Source organism: Sabethes cyaneus, chromosome 2 (genome assembly GCF_943734655.1).
Source record: "Sabethes cyaneus chromosome 2, idSabCyanKW18_F2, whole genome shotgun sequence".
In the NCBI taxonomy this organism is placed as follows: domain Eukaryota; kingdom Metazoa; phylum Arthropoda; class Insecta; order Diptera; family Culicidae; genus Sabethes; species Sabethes cyaneus.
The window spans coordinates 211,741,424-211,765,081 of NC_071354.1; the positions used below are offsets into that span (position 1 = coordinate 211,741,424).

The 23,658-nt window shown below is 41.1% G+C and overlaps 1 protein-coding gene across 1 annotated transcript; it reads left to right on the plus strand.

Annotated features, from left to right (window-relative positions):
- The first annotated feature begins 1,109 nt into the window (after positions 1 to 1,109).
- LOC128736611 (thioester-containing protein 1 allele S3-like) lies at positions 1,110 to 23,306 on the plus strand. Its single transcript, XM_053831099.1, has 14 exons — positions 1,110 to 1,327; positions 9,014 to 9,200; positions 9,257 to 9,601; positions 9,679 to 10,006; positions 10,066 to 10,364; positions 10,477 to 10,577; positions 10,637 to 10,892; positions 10,954 to 11,124; positions 11,180 to 11,222; positions 11,279 to 11,689; positions 21,318 to 21,611; positions 21,676 to 22,934; positions 22,999 to 23,152; positions 23,218 to 23,306. The coding sequence occupies exons 1-14, from the start codon at positions 1,110 to 1,112 to the stop codon at positions 23,304 to 23,306; spliced, it is 4,155 nt and encodes a 1,384-aa protein (XP_053687074.1).
- The last annotated feature ends 352 nt before the right edge of the window (positions 23,307 to 23,658 follow it).

Consider the following 23,658-nt stretch of genomic DNA (forward strand, 5'->3'; position numbering starts at 1 on the left):
TTGGTAGTCATCAATTAGGTTATAACACCTTTCAGGCGAGACCAATAGCGTGCGAAGCGATTCAACCATGTCCATAAAACAGCATCAGGCCATAAACAAGGTGCAAACAGGCAGCATTATTGCCCAATTAGTGAAAATGTTTAGACAGAGTGGCATAAGGCACTCGTCTCTTGGTGGGCTCAGATCAACGCAAGCATTTTTGGGTCGAGTTTAGTGATTTGGTTGTAATGTATGATCAGTAACAAGTGATAAACAAATTAAATTAGTTACTGCAACCCATTTATGAGCAATTTTGGTTTATAAGTGTGTCGTGGCAATTGAGTGAGTTTTTTCGTCGGTTGATTCAATTATGAAATCAACTTCCTGACCGAAGCGCACACCGAACTGAAAAACTCCGTTTGGCCCACAAAAAGTTGTTTAAATTTTACCCGGTCAAATCGATGTCAGACTTTAATGGTGGCAAACGTACATAAATTAATGCTGCTGATTGGCTTATCAAGCGGGTGTAATGCGATCCGATATTCAAAATCCATCCATCGTATCGCGCAAGGTTATTATCAATGATTACCGTTGTTGGATGGAATTGCAATTGTCTGCTTATTATGGAACAAGTCAAACGCGATCAAAAGCATCATTCCTAAGACGCCGTGCCGCGATCCGTGGCAGCGTTTGTTTGCGGTAATAAACAAGTGGGCGCGATAAATGACGTAGAACCGTGTGTTATTGGTTGGATGGGTGGAGTTGCTACCACTGGACAATCGAATCGAACCGATCACTTTCACAGACAGATCAATTGTGTGAATGAACCGGGCGCGCACCGTCGTCGTCGGAAACGAAAAGTGCATTTCATAATGGGTTACATCGCGCTGCTGATGCATGAGATTTGTTTCAATCGTTACTTTTTTTTTGCTTCAGACATATATCGTATTTGTGTCATATGCATATTGCATTATTATCGAATCGTTGCTAAAAGTGGCTTGGTGTAAGATTGAAACCATTATCTTTATAAAAAAAATTATCTCTCTATAAGGAAGGACGCGAATATCTCACGCACTCGGCTCGAACGTCCCACCTTAATGGATATGGATCATCGAATCTAAGTGATAAGGATGCATAATGGTGGTCTGTCTTTGATCGGTGCGTTCCCCGGTTGGTTCAGTTCGGTGGCGATATTCGTCAAAGACGGACGCGTTTTAAGCTCTTGGGGCGTTCCCATAGCAAGTGACACACGGGTGGCCAACGAACGGGTGGCTCTAAGCAGCAATATGTGGTTACTGCAAATCATTCTTGGCACTGGCCTGTGGGCTGGGCTTTGCCAATGTCAAGGGTTAGTGAGGGTTTGCTGGGTTCGGCAGTTTTTGAGTGCGTGTGGTGTTTTAAAAACGGGTAATTTGCAGTGATTTGTGAAGGTGTGCATTGGAAATGGGAACAACAAATTAGGAAATCATTCAAACAATTTAAAATTTATGGCGTTTGTCACAACAATCTGTGTCTCAGTGTGAATAACTGATTTTTGAAAAAGTGTTGCGAGTCGTAGGATCAAAAAGGATAATGTTTGGCTCAACTCTACGATCATGCTGCCAGTCAATGATTGGAAGACGACTTTTGAACAACTGTTTGTGATATATTTTATGTGTTCAGGCAGCAGAAGGTTCGCTTATTGACTATTATCTATCGGCTAGACATCTCATTTCGGCAGATGTTACGAACCGCGGTGAAAGTGCAATTAGGTGATGTATATCTACAATAAAAAAACGCACATTTAGTACGTTCATTTGTATGTATATTTTTCGTATGTGAGCTTTTGTGTGTCGATGTGTACTGGAAGATCGCATAAGGTATTTTGCGGAAAACTGACAAAATCTTAAAAAAAACCAAATCTGAAATATGAAAATCCATAATACATTATAGAATAACTTTTCTTGCATTTAAACCAAAACTTGAACATTTGAATTTTCAAAAGTTTAAAACTGTATTCCTGCTATTTCTTAATCATTTGAATTGAGTTTTAATTTTCGAGTTTTATAATAATGATTACGTTTACAGGATATCAATTTTCAGTATGTCACCTGGAATTAAGAGAGTCATGAATGAAGAAATGTTTTTGTTTTATTACAGTAAAAGTGGAAATAATAATTAGCTGGTTCAAGTGAAAAAATAATTTAAGAAAAAGAATTAAAAAAACTTGGATTATCAAAACAGAACCATACATTTTCAAAACGAGATGCTGAAAGCTATAAAGTTCAAGCGGACATTAATAAACCACACTTTAACGGATCTAATAGATGTAATTTTGTTGAATTGCTGTTGCACGTGTGCTCTCTACTTTGGTTTATTTAACTGACCTATTCGATTATACCTGCTCTGGCTGGCACTCAACGCAATTGTACATTTGGAATCTCTTTGCTGCGAGTAACAAAATAATGGTAGCTCTCGGTAAAAATAATAATCTTTATTGGCTCTCAGTTTAGCTGTTAGATACACTTCATTACCAGCATTATGCATTCGCACCTTCCCAACAAGAGGCTTACCGTGGAACCGTGACTGCGGGTAATTCCACGCACTTAAGGCATAAAAAGTGTTACAATCTGCGTAAAAAATTAAAGTGTTTAGGCACCACTATCGAATAGGTTTTTTAGTCTTTTATATTGGAAAAATATGAAAGTTTGCGGAAAACCTAAGAACCTACTGGAAACTTAGACCTCCGCTTAGTGTATTTGTTAAGAAAACACTGGAAAACTAAGTTATGAGTTGGCGCGTGTTTGGCTTTTGTTTTGGAGTCTAGATTAGTCAGTTTGTTAAAAGAACATGACCATTTGAGGAAAACGTGTGCGGAATTACCCACAAGTACGGTACGTATGTACCTCTTTCTACCACGGAATCAAAATCGCTGTTTTGAAGCCAAACACAACAATTGTTGTGATCAAAGCTGTTGTGGTTTAAAGTTGAACACTGTATAAGTGTTACGACGAGTATTCGGCACGGATTGCACCATAATTGGGCGAATGAGGCGAATCAATTGGCGTACATTTCTGTGAAGGCATCCTACAGCTAATCGTGATAATCTGAAAACCACGCCGCCCGGTGCCACGGTACTTCTATTGGGTGTAATTTTCGTGCATAATTTTGTTGGCTGCAATTTTCGCCACTAAACTGATTGAACGCATATTTTACCGATTTCCAATTTATCCTTTATTATTGGTATCGTAATGCATTACTGTGAACACATTTTTATTTAATTATGTGACCTTCATGCTGTAATACATGTGTTTGATCACCTTATTCAGGCTTCTTAAGCGAGAAATTAAAATTATCACGGCTCAATCTCATCTGAGGTATGGCAATGTGAATTTGGAGGTCAAATTGACCCAAAAATACACATAACGTAAGTTTTTAATACAATTGTTACAAAATGTTTTTCAAATTTTTTGATCAAATAATGTAATAAACACGGCACGATGTAATTTTTTACACGACTATTTTTACAAGAATTTTGAAATTTACGCGGTTTTTTTTCTACCCGAATTTTGGAATTTACGCGGTATTGATTTACGTGGAACATATCCTTCGCATAAAAAGCGAGTTGAGTGTGGATTAATTTATTGATAAATAAAAAAGTTCTAGTTTCTCAAAGTGACCTTGTGTCAAATTGACCCCAAATTTTGCGACCACCCTATCCATTCATGACCATATTCTTAAGCTCTTTTGGCTATTTTGGCCGCGAAATAATTGGACTAGATCTCCATTTGAGATTCGCCCAAAAATTTTCTATCGGTCGCAACGGTAGCAATCATTGGAAGCATTGGTAGTTTTCGGTACACCTTTTATCTTCAACTAATCCGTCTCATCCAGTGATCTCTTGGCATAATGGGCCGCAGTCAGGTCCGGACAAAAGACCGCATACTCGGGTACGGGAGGGTATTTTCGGCATGTTTCTAAATTCAGCCTATTTTGCTTTTCTTTCGCCAATAAAAATACTTTAACGACATACAATTTTATTATGTAATAAATATTTTCACAAGACTAAGTAATCTACTACTTTTTTTATTAAAGAACGTCAAAACCACCTGCAGCCTGCAGGGTGGCCACCCAATTTAAAATTTAAAATTCCGGGTTTTTTCCCGGTTTATGTATGATTTTCCCGACCGAAAATTTTTTCAACTGGTCGGATTATTTTAAAATTGTTTGACCGTTTGAGAAACCGTTTTGAGTTCTTGATAAAGATAATTGTTTAATTTAAATAAATTAAGCTTAGATCGTTTAGAAATGGGGCAATTCATTTTGGCGATAGCGGTGCTCTCAGTCGGATATGCAAGTTTTTGACTGCGCTATGTTGCTTGTAAACAGTTCTGCTTGGTTTATATTTTTTGTAGTCTAAAACTAATGCAAGAGGAGAAAATAAAAATGATTGACACAGTCAACTCCAAAATCCATCGGCGTCAACTCGGGAGCAGGCAAAAATGCTGGATTATCCCAAAGGCATAGTGGCGTGAGTTACCAAAAACTTTTTAACCAAATATGTTTGAAAATTCTCACGACCCCCCGCAAAGTGCAAACCAAACGTCGGAGTGATACCCTTGATCATGCAGAAAGTTAAGGCTAATCCCAATATCTCAGATTGATTTGGAGAAAAAACTGAAGATGACTGCTACACTGTGCGGCGAATTTGGAAGGCTACAGGTGGTACCGAGCAAATGACCAGAATTCAGGCATGTAAGTTGTACGACTGGGTGCTGACGAAAGTCGATTACAACCAATTATCGGGGGTCAAGTTCTTCAAAGCTCACATTCGCGGGATGGTTCCTAGAGAATGCAAGTTTGTTTTAGCGAATAAGTTCGTGAAAAAATGTATGATTTGGCTAGGGACCAGTTCTTGTAGCAAGAAAACCTTAATTTTTGTGACGTGTAATATCATGAGCCACATACGAAATTTGTTTGGAATTTGATATGTTGATGTTTTTAAAAAACAAGAATTCAGGTAAATTGCAAAAAAACATTCCGCGAATTTTCCCTTTCTTACTTTTGAAGAAAAAGGTCATCTAGAGCAAAATGATTGACCTTAATTTTTTTCTATGGGTAATTTAAATGAATTATTTCAATTTTGTAATATATCTGAACTGAAAAAATATCTGGGTTGAACTTAGATACGAAAAATGAAAAAGAGAAGTTAGACTATTCGTTTTCTGGCACTGCCCTGGATAAATATTTTTGCATGGAAATCAAACATTGATCATGGTCATAATCACTTTGACGTTGATTAGCTCGATCACATTGTTTTTTCTATGTTGCCAGTTAGAAGGTTAATTACTGGCGTGTCCTGGTTCCATCCCACACATTGGGGTGGGACACGTACCATTAAGCCGTATGAATAAAAGAGTTAGAGCAAACTCTCCCATAAGATTTACACGGGAAAAGCAAAGCAAACTGTTTTATTCACACGGCCTATAAACTCCAATTTAAGTCCAACTGGTTTATAACAAATCGTCAAATGTTTATTATGTGGGACAGGATAGAACTAGATTGTTTAGATTGTTCCCTCAATGGGATTAATTTACACCCCTGTTCTGTATTTCGAACGGGTTTATGTTTCGTTCGAAACTTACATTTCGTTCGAAAAAACAGCGGTTCGAACGAAAGATCTTCATATGAAAAAACAACTCGAACGAAATATTTGCCAAGTCGATCGAAATATTTCAACTCGTTCGAAATACAGAATATGGGTCTATAGCACAATTTTATATCACTGTCAGTTTGCTTCTCGCATTATCCAATATTTGAATATATTTTCTTCTTGTTATTGCCCGTTTTAAATACCAAAATGCGTATTAGAAACTCATGCTTTAAGGATTATAATTTAGCTTAAGGTTGTAAAAAGAATGTTCAAACCATAACATTCATCACTTTTACTGTCTAAAAAATTTTTTGAATCAAAATTGCAATAACTAGATGTTTGAAATCTTAAGCATAAATTTGGAAAAAAAATTGTATTTAGGGGGATTATATTTATATTATATTAGTCCCCCAGCGCCGGATACTCTTGACTTTCATAGTTCAAATGGTGCATCTTAGTAGCTAATATGATAAAATCAGCAAAAAAGACAAAACATTAGCATATAGGGTTTATTTCTAATTCCCGTCATAGTAAGGTAAACTACTCTAATTTTCATTATTTCTTAGGTGGATTTAATGAATACTCCAAAAGCTCTGCTGCTGACACACTTACCTTACGATCCGTGTCCTTTGAATTCACTAAAAAGCGATTAATAAAGCATTTGATTGAAATTACGCAACTGACTTTACATCTAAAATTCGTCGTACCGTTTTAAAATCCGTCCGTCAAAATTTTTCATCGTCCGAACTAAAAATCACAATAATGTTTACGAAGCTAGCACGCATGTATTTGTGTAGGACAGCATGACAAATGTTATTCTGCAAAATTTCTGTAGGTTATGCAAGTTTTCCCGGCTGCAGAATACTAACAATGCCTTGCGTGAGTTATTTTCATTTTATGAATGACGGAAATTGAAACGATTAGTCTTCGTCGCAAGAAAAAACGTTGGAAATTTGGCTGCTAGGAATTCTTTCATGAAAAAAAGCATTGAAATAGATCTTAGCTCACTTTGATTGATCGCATATGAGAGGCAACAAACTAAAATATTAGGGAATAACTAATTTTGCATTGTGTGTCATAAAAAACGCTGATATTTTTAATAATTTGTGTTGGATATGACGGAAATAGGCAATTACGACGAAGCAGCAACATACCCTATGTGATTTTATATGTCAGAATCATCCATGAACACAGAACCCTCGGCTGTCTTAGTGACAGACAAGATGGCATCCACTGTAGATTTGCCCTTTCGGAAGCCGAATTGGTTCCTTGACAGACCGTTTGTATCCTCAGTGTATTGTACGAGTCTATTAAGGATAACCCTCTCCAGCACCTTGCCGGCAGTATCGAGCAGGCAGATCGGCCTATATGACGAGGGGACCCCCGGAGGTTTTCCCGGCTTTGGCAATAGGACCACGTTCTGTCGCTGCCATCTGTCCGGGAAGTGGCCATCTTCCAGGCATCTACTCATTACTGCCCCGAATAGTTCAGGAGTCTCCAAAATAGCCGCTTTAATGTCCAAATTCGGAATTCCGTCTGGTCCCGGTGCCTTGTTCACCTTTAGGGATTTAGCGATTTCAATGAGTTCCACGCTCGTAACCCTCGCTTCCTCCCCGCCCTCTAAACCGCCGTCGCCCACGTTACTTTGGATGTTCTGCACGGAGGCCGACCATCCTATGCTATGGTCTGAGATACTGGAACGTCGGCCGTGGGACGACTCAGCGGCCTGGGGCCAGGGCCTTGGCTCGTGGCGCGGAAAGAGGCCCTCGATGATTCGCTCAGCATCACGCCCTTGGTCTTTGCCATTACGACCCTGTAGGCATCACCCCACGGGTTCGCATTGGCACTAGCACATTACCTTTCAAAGCAGGCTCGCTTACTAGCTTTTATCCCATGCTCAAGCGCTACGTGTGCAGCAACAAGTGTTACTCGACATTCTGCCCTGTCTTCGTCCGAACGAGCTCTTTGCATAATTCTCCTCGCACGAAAGCATGCTCCACGAAGTTCTGCAATTTCATCTGTCTACCAGTAAGCCGGTGACCTACCATACCTAGGTCGGCCTTTCCTAGGCATGGTAGCGTCACACGCTCGCGACAGTACCTCAACCACATGATCATCGGATCGGGCATACCGCGATCACCGCACTCTCTTCGGATTACTTCCACAAATACTTCGGGGTCGAAGTATGATGTCTTCCATCCACGGGTGGTTACAGTGTCGGCTCTACTCGCCGCCTGCCGCCTCGTTATCCGACCAACACCAAAGCGGACCGCCTGATGGTCACTGTGAGTGTAGCCATTGTCTACCCTCCAGTCTCCTATCAGACCAGGACTGCCGAATGTCACGTCGATGATAGACCGTTCCTACTGAAGGTACTTGTAGTGCCGACGTTGGCCAGATCAGCTGCAGTAAAATACTCCACCCACTTAAGCAACCGCAAATCCCACGTCGGCAGTTGACACAACCTCTTGAAGCGGGAACCTGCTTGTCGTCTATAAAGCCGCCGTCGCGGACCTATCCGAGATCCAGTTGCCGTTTCCGGCAGGGACGCGATATGGGTCCGAGATGATGGCAATGTCCGTTGCCGACTCAGAAAGCCAGACTCAGTTGCCGTTCTAGTAGAACCAAGTAGAACCTAATGGACGAAAAAAGTTATCCGCAGATGATGACCGAAAACTAGTAGTAACTCGTAACGTCTGGACCAACTGGTATTTAAATGTTTATAATTATTTCGCCGAAAAAAGTCGATAAAGTTGAACAGATTCCAGTATGGAGGAATAATATGAAGGGGTATTCTCAGATTTCACTCATGACAACATCTCGCTTGTCAAAGCAGACTCAGCAATCTTGCGACAACAAAGCTCTTCAATCCCGATAAATCTTGAAACATTTTTTAAATTCACCTACTTTTAGCGTTTTTTTTTAAATAATTCTGCTGTATTTCCATCGTATCTAGTTTAATTTTAATTGGTTGTACTTGCTAGATCTATTATTGTAAACCAATTTAGACTTAAGCATTTTTTATTCGATTGTTATTACGATGTTACCCGATAATTGATAATTTTTTTATTCGTTTCAAAGAAAAAGCAAAACCGATCCCTCCGATCCGATCAGTTTGACTCAAATTTGATTCATTTGACAGTACCGTCTCAACCGAGAAAAATTTGACAAAATTAAAGTTTTACTGTATCTTGCTGGAGTTAAATTTTGCTAGGCTGAGACGGTACTGTTAAATAAATCAAAATTGAATCAAAGTGATCGGACCATCCCTGAAGGAAAGCAATTATCAATTGCCGGGAGATTTAAAATGTGCCTCGGGTTGGTAATAGGTATTAGGACTTACAGGTTACGGTTATCGAATTGCCCTTTAGGTACGAATCATAATGTTTTCAATTGTTCTAGTTTATCGATTATAGGACCTAAATCGATACGATTGAACCAACCGTACACGGTTGTGGTTAGCAATATGCTACCACACAGTATTCGACTCGACATGGTGTTAGAAGGAACAAGTGGAGATGAAACCGTCCTGAAAGAAAGTGCGGAAATCACAGTAAAAAGTAGAATGGAAAATAGAACATCGTTTCCGGTAATTAGTGCGTCAATCATTCATGGTTTAGCGACGACAATGTTGGATATTTTCAGGTGGGAAATATTCCCTGGGGAGCCTATAAGCTTTCAATGAGAAGCACAGAAGATGCTTTCAGCTTCGAAGATGTGGTAGATCTGGTCTACGATCCAATGGAAATTCACGTGTTGATTCAAACAGACAAACCGGTCTACAGACCGGGAGATATGATCCGCTTTCGAGTGGTGGCAATCAACGAAGACACCAAACCTGTGACCGACGTTAACACCGTCAAAGTCAAACTGATCGATGCGATTGGTAAAACATTCCGACAGTGGCCCTATGCAAGGCTAAAAAATGGGATGTTCGATTCGGTGGTGCAGTTGCCGGCACTACCGGTCAATGGAAACTGGACTTTTTCTGTAAAGACACCGGAAAATGTACTCTACGCGTGCGGTGAAACTCTTCTTCTAAATGGTTAATTATCTTCAATTTTCAGTCAATAGAGAAAGCTGTACTAGTAGAGGAGTACGTATTACCGAAATTTTTCGTTAGAGCGTTTCCTCCGGAAATACTTCTGATACCGAAGAAAAAGGTTCGAATAGCCGTGGAAGCGGTTGACATATTCGGCATGCAAGTTGAAGGAAATGTACAAGTGGATTTGTACATAGATAAACAAAGTAAGAAACCGGATTACTCCAGAGTGATGCCTACATCCGGAGTAGCAGTTGTAGAGTTTGATCTTCGCAAGGAGCTCAAAGTTGAAGATAAGAAGCACGGATTCAAGGATGTGCTGGTGAAGGCTCAAGTTACCGAAATTAACACTAGTGAGTCATGGGTTCAAACTTCAACATTTGGACTTTGTCATTTTATGTCAAATTTTTAGATCACACCGTCAATCAGGAAAGAGTCATACCGGTGTTTATGCACCCCTATAAAATATCCGCAAATCTGATGCCAAACTTCATGTCAAATGTTCCATTTCCGGTGGAAATTTCACTGGTTGACCACTACGGTAAACCGGTTTCAAACGGACAGTATGGTGAGATCACGGTTATTTACGAAGGTCCCAATTTGCTAAGTGAAGCGGAACTGGTGGAGCGTTTCGATGAACGGTTCGATAAGTATGGGATAGCCTCCTTCATTCTCCGTCCACCGATGAATGCAGACCGCATGACGATCAGGGTACGTAACATGAATTTCATTGTTCAGTCTATGTTTATCAGATAGCAGATGCAATAGAATCGAAATTTCAGTTCAATTGTCTATTAATCCATTCCATATTCTATCCTGGAAGGTAAAGTATGCCTCGGTTGACTATGGAATCGTTGGTAGCAGTAAAAGTACCAACTCGCAAGACCAGCAATACATTCGTGCAGCATTGCAGCCGGGCTCACAGTAAGTTTAAATAATCAAAAATTATTGACCGTAATTTTATGACATAACAAAATCGTCAGAATTCGCCCAGGCAACACTATTGCGTTCGATGTTTCCTGCTCGGAAAACATGAATCAATTTTCCTACGTAGTGGGTTCAAAGAAAACTATGATCACTTCCGGTACGGTTCCGGTTTATAATAAACCAAATTCCGATCTTCAGCTTGCACTAACACAGGAAATGTCACCGAAGGCCACACTGCTGATTTATCACATCGGCAATAATTCCCTGGTTTTCGATGAAGTCGATTTAAATTTTGAATCTTTCAGCAACGATGTAGGTATTTACGGGTTCACAATGGAGTTACATTCATATATTTTTCATTAAATTATTTCAGTTTGATCTCCGCTTGGACCGATCGGATCTTCTACCCGGTCAAGACGTTCTGGTAGAGGTGGAGGCTTCCAATGATTCCTACGTTGCGCTCTGGGCGATCGATCAAAACACTTTGCTGGTAGGTCCCGAAAGGCATGATTTCACACGGAGTGGTATTCTCGACCTTCTACAGGTATGTTTTACATAGTTATCAGTTCAAGTTTTATTGGCATGCCATCTTTTGATAGATGATGGACTTTTTCATAAGCACTACGGCTGACGTCAAAATGAGTGAGTTGGAATTACTATTTTATTTTTAATATTAATGTTTAAAAGTTTTCATTTAGGTAAGGTAAACTCGACAGTGAACAGTACACTGCAAACTCCGGTGCTTAGTCCGATGTTGTTCGAAAGAAGTAAGTTACACGATGCGAGTCTGTGGAAAAGTTTCCCGATGAACGGGGAAAAGCGAATGATGAATTCAATGGATCAGTTGCCGGATAGGGTGGCTCCGTGGTTGTTGTCGGGATTTGCGCTCAGTCCCAGCCTAGGATTGGGGTTCATAAGCGAACCGCAGACAATTAGTGTGCGAAAGCTTTTCTATGTCGTTGCAGATTTACCCTACTCGGTGAAGCGTAATGCGCCGATGCACTTCTACGCAATGGTTTACAACCTGTTGGATGATACGTTGGTGACGGATGTGACGCTTATAAGTAAGAACGACGAGTTTGAAATACTCGAAAGGAAATCAGATGACGGTGAGTTTACTTGGTAGTTCTTCAATTTCTATGAAACTAAATCACGTTTCTACGGCACTCAATATTGCATTAATCGATCATGATCAATAGTCGTTCTTTGAATGGCGATTGGCTTATCGAACATGAACATCAAGTAAAATATAAAAAGCGGAAATTGAACGGCAAATTATCTCAGCAGCTCAGGAGAACCAATTATAAATCATTTTCTGCAAAATCTATAAGAATCTCTTTAAAAATTTAAACAAAATAACCGTGGCAGAATCCCACCGTAGATGGTCAGCACCTTCTCGTTAAAGAAAACCAAGGGCGCGTTAGCCCTCTGCGATCATAACTGATATTTTGTGGGCGTAAAAAAATACCGGTATTATCACAGTTTTTTTAATGTATCAATTCCGAATTGCCGTACCTTTCGGTTATCTCCTGCCGTCAGATGCTATACGGGGGGCTCCGTAGCCGCAAGGCTACCTAGTCTGCTTTGACAAGCTAGTGGTCGTGGGTTCGAATTAGGAAGGGTAAACTCCAATACACGCAAGCACTCTTACATTTTAAACTAAGCATATCGCTCACTCAATAGCGATTATAGCAAAAAGAAATGCAGTGCAGGTCATACAGCAAACACCCGGGCGATATTACAATAGATCAACTATACTGGTCGCAGTGATGAGTCCACACATGAAAAAAAAAGATGCTATACAGCCGGCTCATTCACTTTGGTCCCCATAGAACGTCAATTTGCCCTAAATTGCTTCTCGCTTCCAAGTTTGCTTTTCGAATGGACGGAGTGCTGGCGTGTTAGAAGGGTTATCGTCCTTGAAAACCACCTACACGTTGCAGGCAGCATATCACTTCATGGTTTTTGTTCCGTACTGTCAGGATGCCAAATTCGGCCAAAACAGCGCAGAACAAGGAATGGTAGCAGACGTTTTTCCAGACATTAACGAGCGTCTAATCGGAGAATGAAATATTCGCTCCTTGCAACTGACATCTGAATCAAACCACCAAAACAATAACAAAGAGCAGGGCAGCCAGTTCACACAAGCTCCAGCACATTTAGGGTTGCAAGTTGTTCAAATTAAAAACTAACACCGTTAGTTTGCATGAGCAATCGTTCAAACGAACGGGGGTCCACTGTATTCATGAATTACGTTGAAATTATATTTATTCGAGACAAATTTTTTACACCAATTGGTTGGATAACATTTACTGAATATCTGAGTGCACATAGGTCTTCGTAAAATACTTTTAAATCTGAGCTATAATTCCGAAAAATAAAGAGGTTGTGCGGCTATTTTAGGCCTGCGACACTTTTGTGGTGTCTTGAATTTCCAGCGGGACGAGCGTGCCTGTCTGGTACAATCCATAACCCTCGAAAAACTCAATGTGTAGCACTGCGAGTATGCCCACCGTAATTTATTAGTTGCTCAATCAACAATAGAGCTGATTTTTGGCTTATTGTTGAAGCTTATAGTAGGCTTTGATCGTCGATTAGTAGGTGCATGATCGGTTTGATTTTCTGTTTGTTTGTCAGATCTGAGACGAATCGTGACAACTGGTTTCTTTGTTTTCTTTTCACTTATCTTTTGATACTTTTCACATGTTGCCTAGCAGTGTTCCCAAAAGTTATGATTATGTTTTTCTTAACAAGTCAAGTGGAGACGCGCGAAAAATATTTTACACTCATATGGAAAACCCGAAGCGATCCCATCATGCGTTGGAAAAAAAATCTGAAGCTCTATAACTCAACCATCCTAAGAGTAGAGTGTTGAAACAGTTCCAGAATCGATTGACATTGGATCATAAACCATGAGCTGGAAGGAAACCAGGAGCAGCTTGTAGGAAGATGCAGGAAAGGGTCAAGGGTAATTTCATCAGAAATCACAATACTTCAATGTTTCACAAAGCTACGTTCAAAAAGTCATCCCGGTTAGTAAAAACGAGTTAGATTAAAACTTCTCAATTCGGTGGTTCGATTACAATAGATCGAGGAAGAGGCACAATTTGTGTGTCTATAAAATAACCCAACCCACCAGAGGTACATTAGTACCAGTGAGCCACATGCTTCTACTGAGTGTTGGTAAAAGGAATAGGCTTGACAGCCGTGAGTGCTTGTCTCCAGGTTAGTGGCAGCTCATGACGGTGATTCCGCTGCACGGTGGATCGTCGTTTCCTTATCATGTGTGCTGCTGCAGCTCAGGTTAGGAACAGTGAACAATAGCGACTGATCCGGAGCGGGTGGATGATTTAAGAAACTCACCAGCCCAAATATCTTAGGAAACGAATTACGAATTATTGGTATGGACACAGGGGAACGAAAAAGGACAACAATTATTGGAAACTCTGTATTTTGAACCTAACTATTGGTACTTTGAACTTAACTATTGGTACTTTGGTACTTACTCAGGAAGTACGGTGGCCGAAGACGGGAGAACGCGAATTCCGCGCAGTAGATCCAGACACGACATCACGGGCAGGACATCTTCAGCGACAATAAAGCAGAACAAGGTGTCGGATTCGTACGTTTGATTCGGGAATCAAATGAAGCTTACTTACTTAATCAGCTCCAAGCCGCAGTTTCCTCTGCCGTACGACGAAGTCGTCTCCATTCCACTCGGTCCATGGCCGTAATTTGCCAGCCACGTAGACTGCGTACGGTCCGCAGGTCGCCTTCCACTTGATCGATCCATTTTGCTCGCTGCGCACCCCGTCGTCTGTTCCAGTCGGATCATTATTGAGAACTTTTTTAACCGGGCTATCGTCCGACATCCTCACGACGTGCCCAGCCCATCGCAGGCGACCGATTTTTGCGGTGTGAGCGATGGGTGGTTCCCTAAGCAGCTGATGCAAATGATGGTGCGTTCGCCTCCTCCACGTTCCGTCTTCCATCTGCACTCCACCGTAGATGGTGAGCAACACCTTCCGTACGAAAACACTAAGGGCACGTTGGTCCTCCACGAGCATAGTCCATGCCTCATGGTCGTAAAGGACTACCGGTCTAATCAGCGTCCAAAGTAGGCACGATTTTCTGCCAAAATGCGTTTTTGTATTTCTCTGCGGGTGTCGTTGTCTGCAGTAACCAGTGAGCCCAGGTACACGAACTCTTGTACTGCCTTGATTTCATTACCGTCTAAATGAATCCGGGAAGGGAGGTCAGTATTCACTTCTCTAGAACCTCTTCCTTTCATGTATTTTGTTTTCGATACATTAATGACAAGTCCAATCCGTTTGGCTTCAGCTTTCAGTCCGATGTACGTTTCCGCCATCCTCTCAAAGGTACGTGTTATGATGCCACGTCGTCAGCGAAACCAAGGAGCTGGATGAACTTCGTGAATATCGTGCCACTCGTGTCTATCCTCGCTCTTCTTATCACACCCTCCAAAGCGATGTTGAACAGCAAACATGAAAGCCTATCACCTTGCCGTAACCCTCTTCGAGATTCAAAGGGACTCAATACTGCCCCTGATCCTCGAACAACACACATTACTCGATCCATCGTCGCCTTGACCAATCGTGTTAGTTTACCCGGAAATCCGTAGTAGTGCAAAATCTGCCATAGCTGATCTCGATCGATCGTGTCATACGCCGTGTTGAAGTCAATGAATAAATGATGCGTGGGCACGTTATATTCGCGACATTTCTGCAACACTTGCCAAAGCGCGAAAATCTGATCCAAGGTGGCACACGGGCACCCATGAATCCTGCTTGATATTGCCCCACGAACCTTGTACTGTACCTTGTAATAGACGACATAAAAGTTAGGAGAGTACCTTGTAGGCGGCGTTCAGTGTGATTGCGCGGTAATTACAAAAATTCAACTTGTCGCCCTTTTTGTAGATCGTATTTGTAGAATAAATGAAGCATGTCATTGGATGAAGGCGCGTTAATGACCGTCATACGCGTTGAAGGTTAAGGGTAAATTCTTTAGCTACAGCCTAATAAATGTGTAAGCACCGACTAACGACGCCCCCGATGACGTAAAGGAAGAGTTCTATGAGCTTATCTAAAGGCATACATGGGGAGTGCCCAGGACATGACATAAAGCTAGTCATCGATAATATAATGCACAGAACGAACGCGAAGAGTTCTTTCGCGCCAGGGCCACCAAGCGCACTACGCTACGGCCATCAAGCGTAGACGTTGAAGGAGAGCGACCGACGAGGTTTTGGCGTTTTTGAGTAGAAGATTGTGCGATCAACACAAAGATGTGGAGTGTGGAGCATATAAAACACGGCAGGTTGCAGCTGACTGGCCACGTAGTAAGGATGCCGGACGAGCGACCAGCTCATATTCAGCAGAGAACTCGACAGAGATCGACGACATCGAGGCAGATCCCGTATCCATTGGATATGCGCTGTTAACGACGATTCTGCGGCCGTCATGTCAACTGCGCATGCATCTCTTGATTCTACCAATCAACTGTTTGCAATTCGTGGTTCTTCAGTTATTTTTGTACACCAAAGAGCTCAAAACCCCGAAAAATCTTCGTTTGGTGGACACTGTGGCAGATCTGTCGGGCTGTGGTTTTTGGGTGCAAATGGGATCGAATAGGTATTCATGAATGATTGTGTTTTTTGGCGTAATGCGATGATGCTTTATCCGGCCAAAACACGTATCGTCCTTCTGCATGATGTTTTTGTAGAAACAGGATCAAAATTTTCTTCAAACATTCGCTCTGCTACACATCTAGAAATATCTCACTCGAAAATGGCAATGTATAGCATCAATTTCTGTACAAACTTATGTTTAAACTTATATTTTATGTTCGGATATGCAGTAGAACTATCCCTGGAATAGTATCGATCATTTCCGAGAATGTGAGTCTTCGAAAGAGAGAAGTAACTTTCGTCGTCCAAAACTAAGCATTTTCCGAAATAATTTTTATCATCCAGCGGCATGCGGATTTCAGTGTCGAAATTTGTCCCTTAGTGATTCCAGGGCTCTAAAAGTTGTCTTCTTCCGGCACTTTATTTGTATTTGTATTTGTTCTGGCTTTTGTAGGCGTTTTGCCCTTAAGCAATAATTGAATTACTTATAAATTAAACATTGACTTAAATAATTATAAATACATAAAATCTAAACACTATATAATTGACCTCTGTAGTACAAACTTAGTCTTCGTCTTAACATATTCGGTGTCATATCCAAAGTTATAATCGCTCGAAGTCCGTTAAACTCGTGCATGAACCTGCATGTCGCTTCATGCTGCGTATAGTTTCTGCTTCGAAGAGGAGGCTCGAATGTTCTGCGTCGACGAAGTACAGCGGGACTCCTATTTAAACTTAATTTGTCCCTTAACACTTGGCTTCTTACTCGACCAGACAATACATTCACAAAGAAGACAACATCCGTTATTTTATGTCTGGCGGTCACGGTATCCAAATCGACAAGCATACACAGTTGCTCATATGGAGGGAGGGGGTCGTTGTTCCGTACTAAGTTCCTTAGGGCAAATATCACAAATTTTTTCTGAATGCCTTCCAAACGGTTTATTTGATAAGAGTACTGCGGCCTCCAGACGGTACTCGCAAAATCCAGCTTGGGTCGGACTAAGCCGATAAATATAGCTAGCAAAGCATGCGGATCGGTAAGTTCGCGTCCAAATCGGCGCACTAGTGCAAACATCTGCAAATATTCTTTAACCAAATTATTTATATGACAGTTGAACGAGAGCTTTTCGTCAAATATAACTCCTAAGTCTCGTATCACTGTCACTCGCGGGATATCTGTTTCTTCGTAGCTATAATCAAATACAATTGGCGCTGATCTTCCTGTAAACGTCAAAACAGAACATTTCCTGGGATTTACTGATAACCCACAGGCAGCACAGAATCTGCCAAAGTTAACTAGATCTTGTTGCAGGGCAAAACATTCTTTGGTGGTCTTTACTGGTAAGAATAGTTTGACATCATCGGCGTATATCAGAATATTTGCTTCTATGAAAGTGGAAAGATTGTTCATCACTAGTACGAAGAGTAACGGACCTAGATGGCTTCCTTGTGGAACACCTGAGTTTACGGTGAACGGCTGTGAAACTTCGCCGTGAATTTTCACATACTGCGTTCTGCATGTTAAATAGGAGTTTAACCAGTTTAGCAGTGAGCCTCTAATGCCGAAATCATAAGCTGCATCGAGTACACTACGAATTCCTACTGCATCAAAAGCTTTACTCATATCCGTGTAAATACAGTCTACTTGATATCCTCTTGATATGTAATCTGTCACGGTTGTATGAAATTCACACAGGTTCGTTACGACTGATTTACCCTTCAGAAACCCATGCTGAATCGATGATATTTGCCCACATACTTTGTCATATAGACCTTCGTACACGATTGCCTCGAACAATTTAGGAATAGCCGACTGAATTGCCACTCCGCGATAATTCCTTCCGATAATTTATTCCAACACTTTTCTGTGAATCCCTCATTTGCACATAGGCCCTTTTCGTATGTTGAACGAGAGTTGTTGGGGATCTTAGAATATGGTTACTAGTCGAAGCTGCAACATTTTTGCTTTTTAAATGTTGTAGGGTACGGGAGGGTATTCCCATCACGCTACTAATTTCGGCATACATTACCTTTTTTGGCTACACTTTCCCAAACAAAACCTTTGCTGCTATATAACAATATTGAAACGAATGTAGCACTCATAGGCTTTAATGTGTTATAACTATTTTCATAAAAATGTAAGTAGTTTGCTTAATTTTATTCAATAAACATCAAAACCACTGTTTTTCCACTGGCACGTAACCAGGCTGAAAAAACTAGCAGCAATCGCTTACGCGTATCCACTCTCGATGATGGTTTGGAAAACACACAATTATGATCACGTTTACTTATTCTAGAAACTAAACAGCTGTGAATATGCTATCACAGAACAATTCTACTTCTTTTTATCACGGAAGAACACAAAAATTTCCTTCTGATATGAAAATATAAATCAATTTTCATTCACTAGCCGTTAGCAGCATTTTGTTTTTAATTCCAGCGTATGGTGCGTTACTTGCACTACTACCAATATATGTGCTGACATATCTGGTATTTGAGTGACAACTGGCGCTAGTGTATATGACCGATTCAGTGATACACTAGCGCCAGCAGCAAGCTGTTGTCACTGCAAAACTAATTATCTTCAATGAGCACGGAATGTAGGCAATAGCGAGGAGTAATTTATCGGTCTCTCTTTTCTTGTCTCATTTGATCTGTTTTTGAAAAGCATTTAGGGTAAGGAACGAGTTAAGCAGTGTCACCTATTTTAATCAGTTGAACATAAATGAGCCTAAAATGCACTTTTTTATTCATATTTTCCAAATCTTTTAATAGGATCATCTTCACAAATCACTTAACCATACATTTGATTCACACAAACACAATTTATTGGGTTTCCGACAAGAAATATGATGAATTAAAAATTGTTGTCCAAAAACGTTCATTTTTCAGCTGCTGAAGGCAACCGCCACCTCGCTACTAACGAATCCATCACATTTTTCAGCACTGATTACAACCACTCTAAAAGTCAAGCACTCAATTGTCACATACCATATTATTCACTCTCTTTTTTTCTATTATCTAAGGCTTTGTCACTAGCCGAAAGTTTTATTATTTTATAACAAAACTGAAAACAAATTCTGAATTGACGGAACCTGTTCACCAGTAGCAGCAGCTGCAGCAAAACTGATAAACTATCGTGTTGCCAAGACACTGTTTCGGTTCTGGAAATAAGAATTATAGGTTTGAAACTAATTGAAACCTCCAATGGTGAAAACGTGGTTCAATACTTTCAAGAGAAATGTATGTTCATAATTAATTTTTCTTTATTAAAAACAACAGAAAAGACAGCTTTTTCAATAATTTTCGAAGATTTTCTCAGTGATTTAATGAAGCAACGATGTGTTTCAATGTTATTTGCTTTGACAACACTGTTCTAAAGTTAGACCTTGTACACTTCTATGTTTGCCTCTTTTGTTCTCCCACCATCCTTATGAACAGCGAGTGAGACGTCAAACTCGCAGTTTCCCATAAGAACTCTAGTGAATGAAAGAGACGACGAATACCGTTTGCCGAACGGTGCGGTGAGTGTATGCCCCGATAAACAATTTACACAGATGGCATTTTACGCATCTATGCCGATACGCTATGCCGATTACGCATCAGGTGCCGATTAGTAGGTCGCGGATAGGAATGCGAACTTACTGAATAGGGGGAAAAGTTCGAGGGATTTTTTAAGGGGACGTAAAAAAATTCAGATTTCAGGATTGCTTAAAAAAGCACCTTGCAGGTGAAAATAGGTTCGGTCTGTTCAAAATTAGTTCCGCCGCTCCAACTTTTAAAGCGAAAAATCAAAAGTTTAGCTCAACAATAGTGTCTTCCAATGGTAACAGCTTGAAGAACTAAAGATAGCAAGAAGATTGGTATGCTGATATCTCCCACTTAGTCAACCCATCGCTTGTAATAACGTAAAACAATCAGTGACCCGCTTAGACTGCTTAAAGCTAGTTCTTTACCCTAATTGCTGTGCTAGCTATTTCGGCCTGTCGGATTCAAAAAACACAGACACCACTATAGAAAACGGGCTCAATTTAGTCGCAGCGACTTCATCATTTCTGGCGACTATAATTCAAATTCAGTAGCGTTTTATTAAGAACAAAATACACGCTGATATTCAGTAAATATTATTCTATCAACTGGTATAAAAATCTTGTTGCTATTTTGAGCAAAACTTGACAAGTATAAACAAAACAACAAACTGGCAGAAAGAGGAGAGAGAGAGAGCTAACACATACACGTTCTCATTTCTCTCTGAGCTTGTTTGCTGTTGTGCATGGGGCTTCGAAAAAAATCCAAAATTTTATTTGCCACCCGTTAGAAGTGTGTGATGTAAGGGGCGATTGAAGAATGGCAGCTCAAGACCGATAAGGCTGGAAGCAAACTCTAAACTGCCACTGCCGTGACTAGATAATCGGATTACCGCCGAAAAAGTAAGCAAATAAAATAAGGTTCAAAACATCCCAAACACATCCCAAACAGCATCCCAAAGCTGTACACAGAAATGTTGACCAGATACAGCTACTGTGTGATGGACGACAATACATACGTTAAAGCTGGCATCCAACAAATCTCACGGCATGAGTTTAACACCGGAAAAATGTAAAGGACATGGCGGAAGGGGTACTGGATACGACTTTACAAACTCTTATGGATTGCATTGATCGGCTGTCATCTAATTACTCTTCGGGGCATTCAGCCCAGCACTGTAAAGCCAGCTCCAAGCTAATTGGTCGTGCTACAACTTTCGCATAAAGTTCGTGATAGATTATTCTATCGCAAACTGCAATGTAGAGCGATTTATAGTTCCATGTTCGGAGTTCCGAAGCATAAACCTTGCCTCGTTGCTTAGTTATTTGCCAATTCTTTCGACTCATTATGTCTTTTGAGTTGCACCATTATGAAGCGACGTACCTTATAACATATACTCGAGGTACGCGACGGTCGCTCTTATATTTCTTACCCATTTGAGACGAGTTATCGCATGGCCAAAACCTAACACTCATCAAATTTTATTATTTTATCTATTACACTCCTTGAGAATGTAAGTAGATCACACACTCAAATAATACCCAATTAATTTGCAGATGCCTTCAAAACCAAGGTGGTCGCTGTACCGCCTTCCGGTAAGAAGTCGGTTTCGTTTATGATTAAACCTCGAGCGCTGGGGGAGATTACCATCCGGATCGAGGCGAACAACATTGTCACATCGGACGTGACGGAACAGGCACTACGCGTGGTACCGGAGGGTCGCCTGGTAGAGAAGAACGAAGCCAAATTCGTTGAGTTGAATCGTCGTGGAAAACTGAACTATGAACTCAACATTGACATTCCGCGAAACATCGACGAAGGATCGGCCAGTGTAATTTTGATGCTGTATGGTAAGCACGACCGTTCAGTGTGTACGCAATATTCTAAAACTAGTGCAGATTTCTGTTTGTACAGGTAACATACTGGGTCCTCCGATTATGCACATGGAAGCACTAATTCGACCACCGGTTGGCACTGGGGAGGAAAATATTTTAATTTTTGCCTACAATGTTGCCGTGTTGGATTATCTGACAGAGACTGGCACGCTGAAACCGGATGTTGGGCAGCAGGGCGTTCGCTATCTCGAAGCTGGTTACCAGAAGCAGCAGGACTTCAAACATACTGATGCATCTTTCAGTGACGGTGGTTCAGCGGATCTTATAGGTAGCACTCTGCTGACAGCTTTTGTGGCTAAATGGTTCACTAAGGCTGAGAAATACATCGGAGTTGACAAAGCCATGGTATCTTCAGCTTTTCGTTGGTTGGCGAGTGCACAAAAGTCGAGCGGCCGTGCCGTTGAGTTCGGAAAGATCAACAATCCAGACATGAAAGGTGACCTACTGACTAGCAAATATGCGCTCACAGCTTATGTGTTAATTGCTTTTCTGGAGAATGAAGAAGCTGCTTCCGAGCACCGTGCGACCACTGAAAAAATGATGAATTATCTCGTCAAAAAGATGGATAGCATCAACGATATGCATGATCTAGCTCTGTCGACTTATGCCGTCTCACTCGGCAAACACAACAAAAGCAGAGACTTTTTTGATAAACTGTATCGAAGCTCGGTGTTCGATAGCGTGAATGGTACCCATTACTGGAGTAGACCGCCGAGTGACATTGAAGTGACCGGCTATGCACTATTATCATTCATTTTGAACGAAAAACTTATCCAATCCACGTCGATTATGAGATGGCTGCAGCAGCAGCAATATACGTCTGCAGGACCGCAGTCCTTTGTTGGCTTGGAAGCATTGACCAAGCTGGCTGCTCAGGAAAACCCGCAGAAAAATGATCTTCGTGTCGTTCTAAGTCACCACAATCGGAGGATGAGGGTGATCGATATCGATCAAACTAATGCACAGAAAGCGGAAATGAAAATACCGAACAATATTCGATCGCTGGACGTGCACATCGAGGGAGTCGGCCGCTGTGTGTTGCAGCTGATCTATCAGTACAGTATGGACGCTCAGAAGACGAAAAGTAACTACATGCTAGATGTGGCAGTACTGAACAATAGTACCCACTTCGAACAACATCTGAAGGTGTGCGTCCGGTACACCGGCAAGGATAGTAACCAATCGGCTGAGGCGGCCATTGTCGAAGTGTTCTTTCCGAGTGGCTTCATTGCCGACGACGAAGGCATAAAGGATCTCTCTTCGGCTGGTAAAATTAAGGTAGGTGGCAGGGGAGATAACCTTTCAGTTCATGGTTTTGTTAAAGGTTTAAATTTTTTTTTAGAAAACAGACATTCGCTTCGGTGCCTCGTCGGTAGTTGTGCTCTACGAAAGTCTGGGCTCGGAGAATAATTGCTTTGAGATAGTTTCGTTCCGGAGATTCAAAGCTGCTATGCACCGTCCAGCGTACGTTGTGGTATCCGATCCTTATGGTTCAGGTTAGCTTGATTTAAGCTAGTATTTAAGATGTCCTTCGGGTTTTGATTCTTGGTTTACGTTTCAGGACGCGTTGCGGTGAAATCCTACGAGGGGACAATCGAGCAGCTTTGTGACATTTGTTTGGACCCGGAGTGCGCTTCTAAGTCATGCTGATAGATTTCGACCTAGATTAGGATATGCGAGTAAATACAAAAGTCGTTTGCTTATTTATCACCTAAAAGACTGTTAAATAAGAATAAAAACTGAAAATGTTTTGGTTATAGCTGTAACTATGGAAAAAGCTGTAGATTCGCAATAAAGCGCTTGTCAGCCAGAGATTGCGAACGATGGAATGTTTTCTAGTTTTCAAAGGATAGTTTTCAGGATTTGGCAGAAGGGGAAACTACCGAAGGAGTGAATGGAAGGTGTGGTTTGTCCCATTTGGCCCAAGTCTTCCACATCATTGTGAGGAACGTGCTGCTCGAACCAAAGATGCTGATACCTGATACCCATCTACAAAAAGGGC

Bases quoted from the DNA above. Each gene is read 5' to 3' on its own strand.
- LOC128736611 (XM_053831099.1), top strand. From the start codon at position 1,110: ATGCATAATGGTGGTCTGTCTTTGATCGGTGCGTTCCCCGGTTGGTTC. The intron at 21,612-21,675 runs GTAAGCACGACC...CTGTTTGTACAG, and splicing joins TGTAATTTTGATGCTGTATG to GTAACATACTGGGTCCTCCG. The intron at 23,153-23,217 runs GTTAGCTTGATT...TTTACGTTTCAG, and splicing joins ATCCGATCCTTATGGTTCAG to GACGCGTTGCGGTGAAATCC.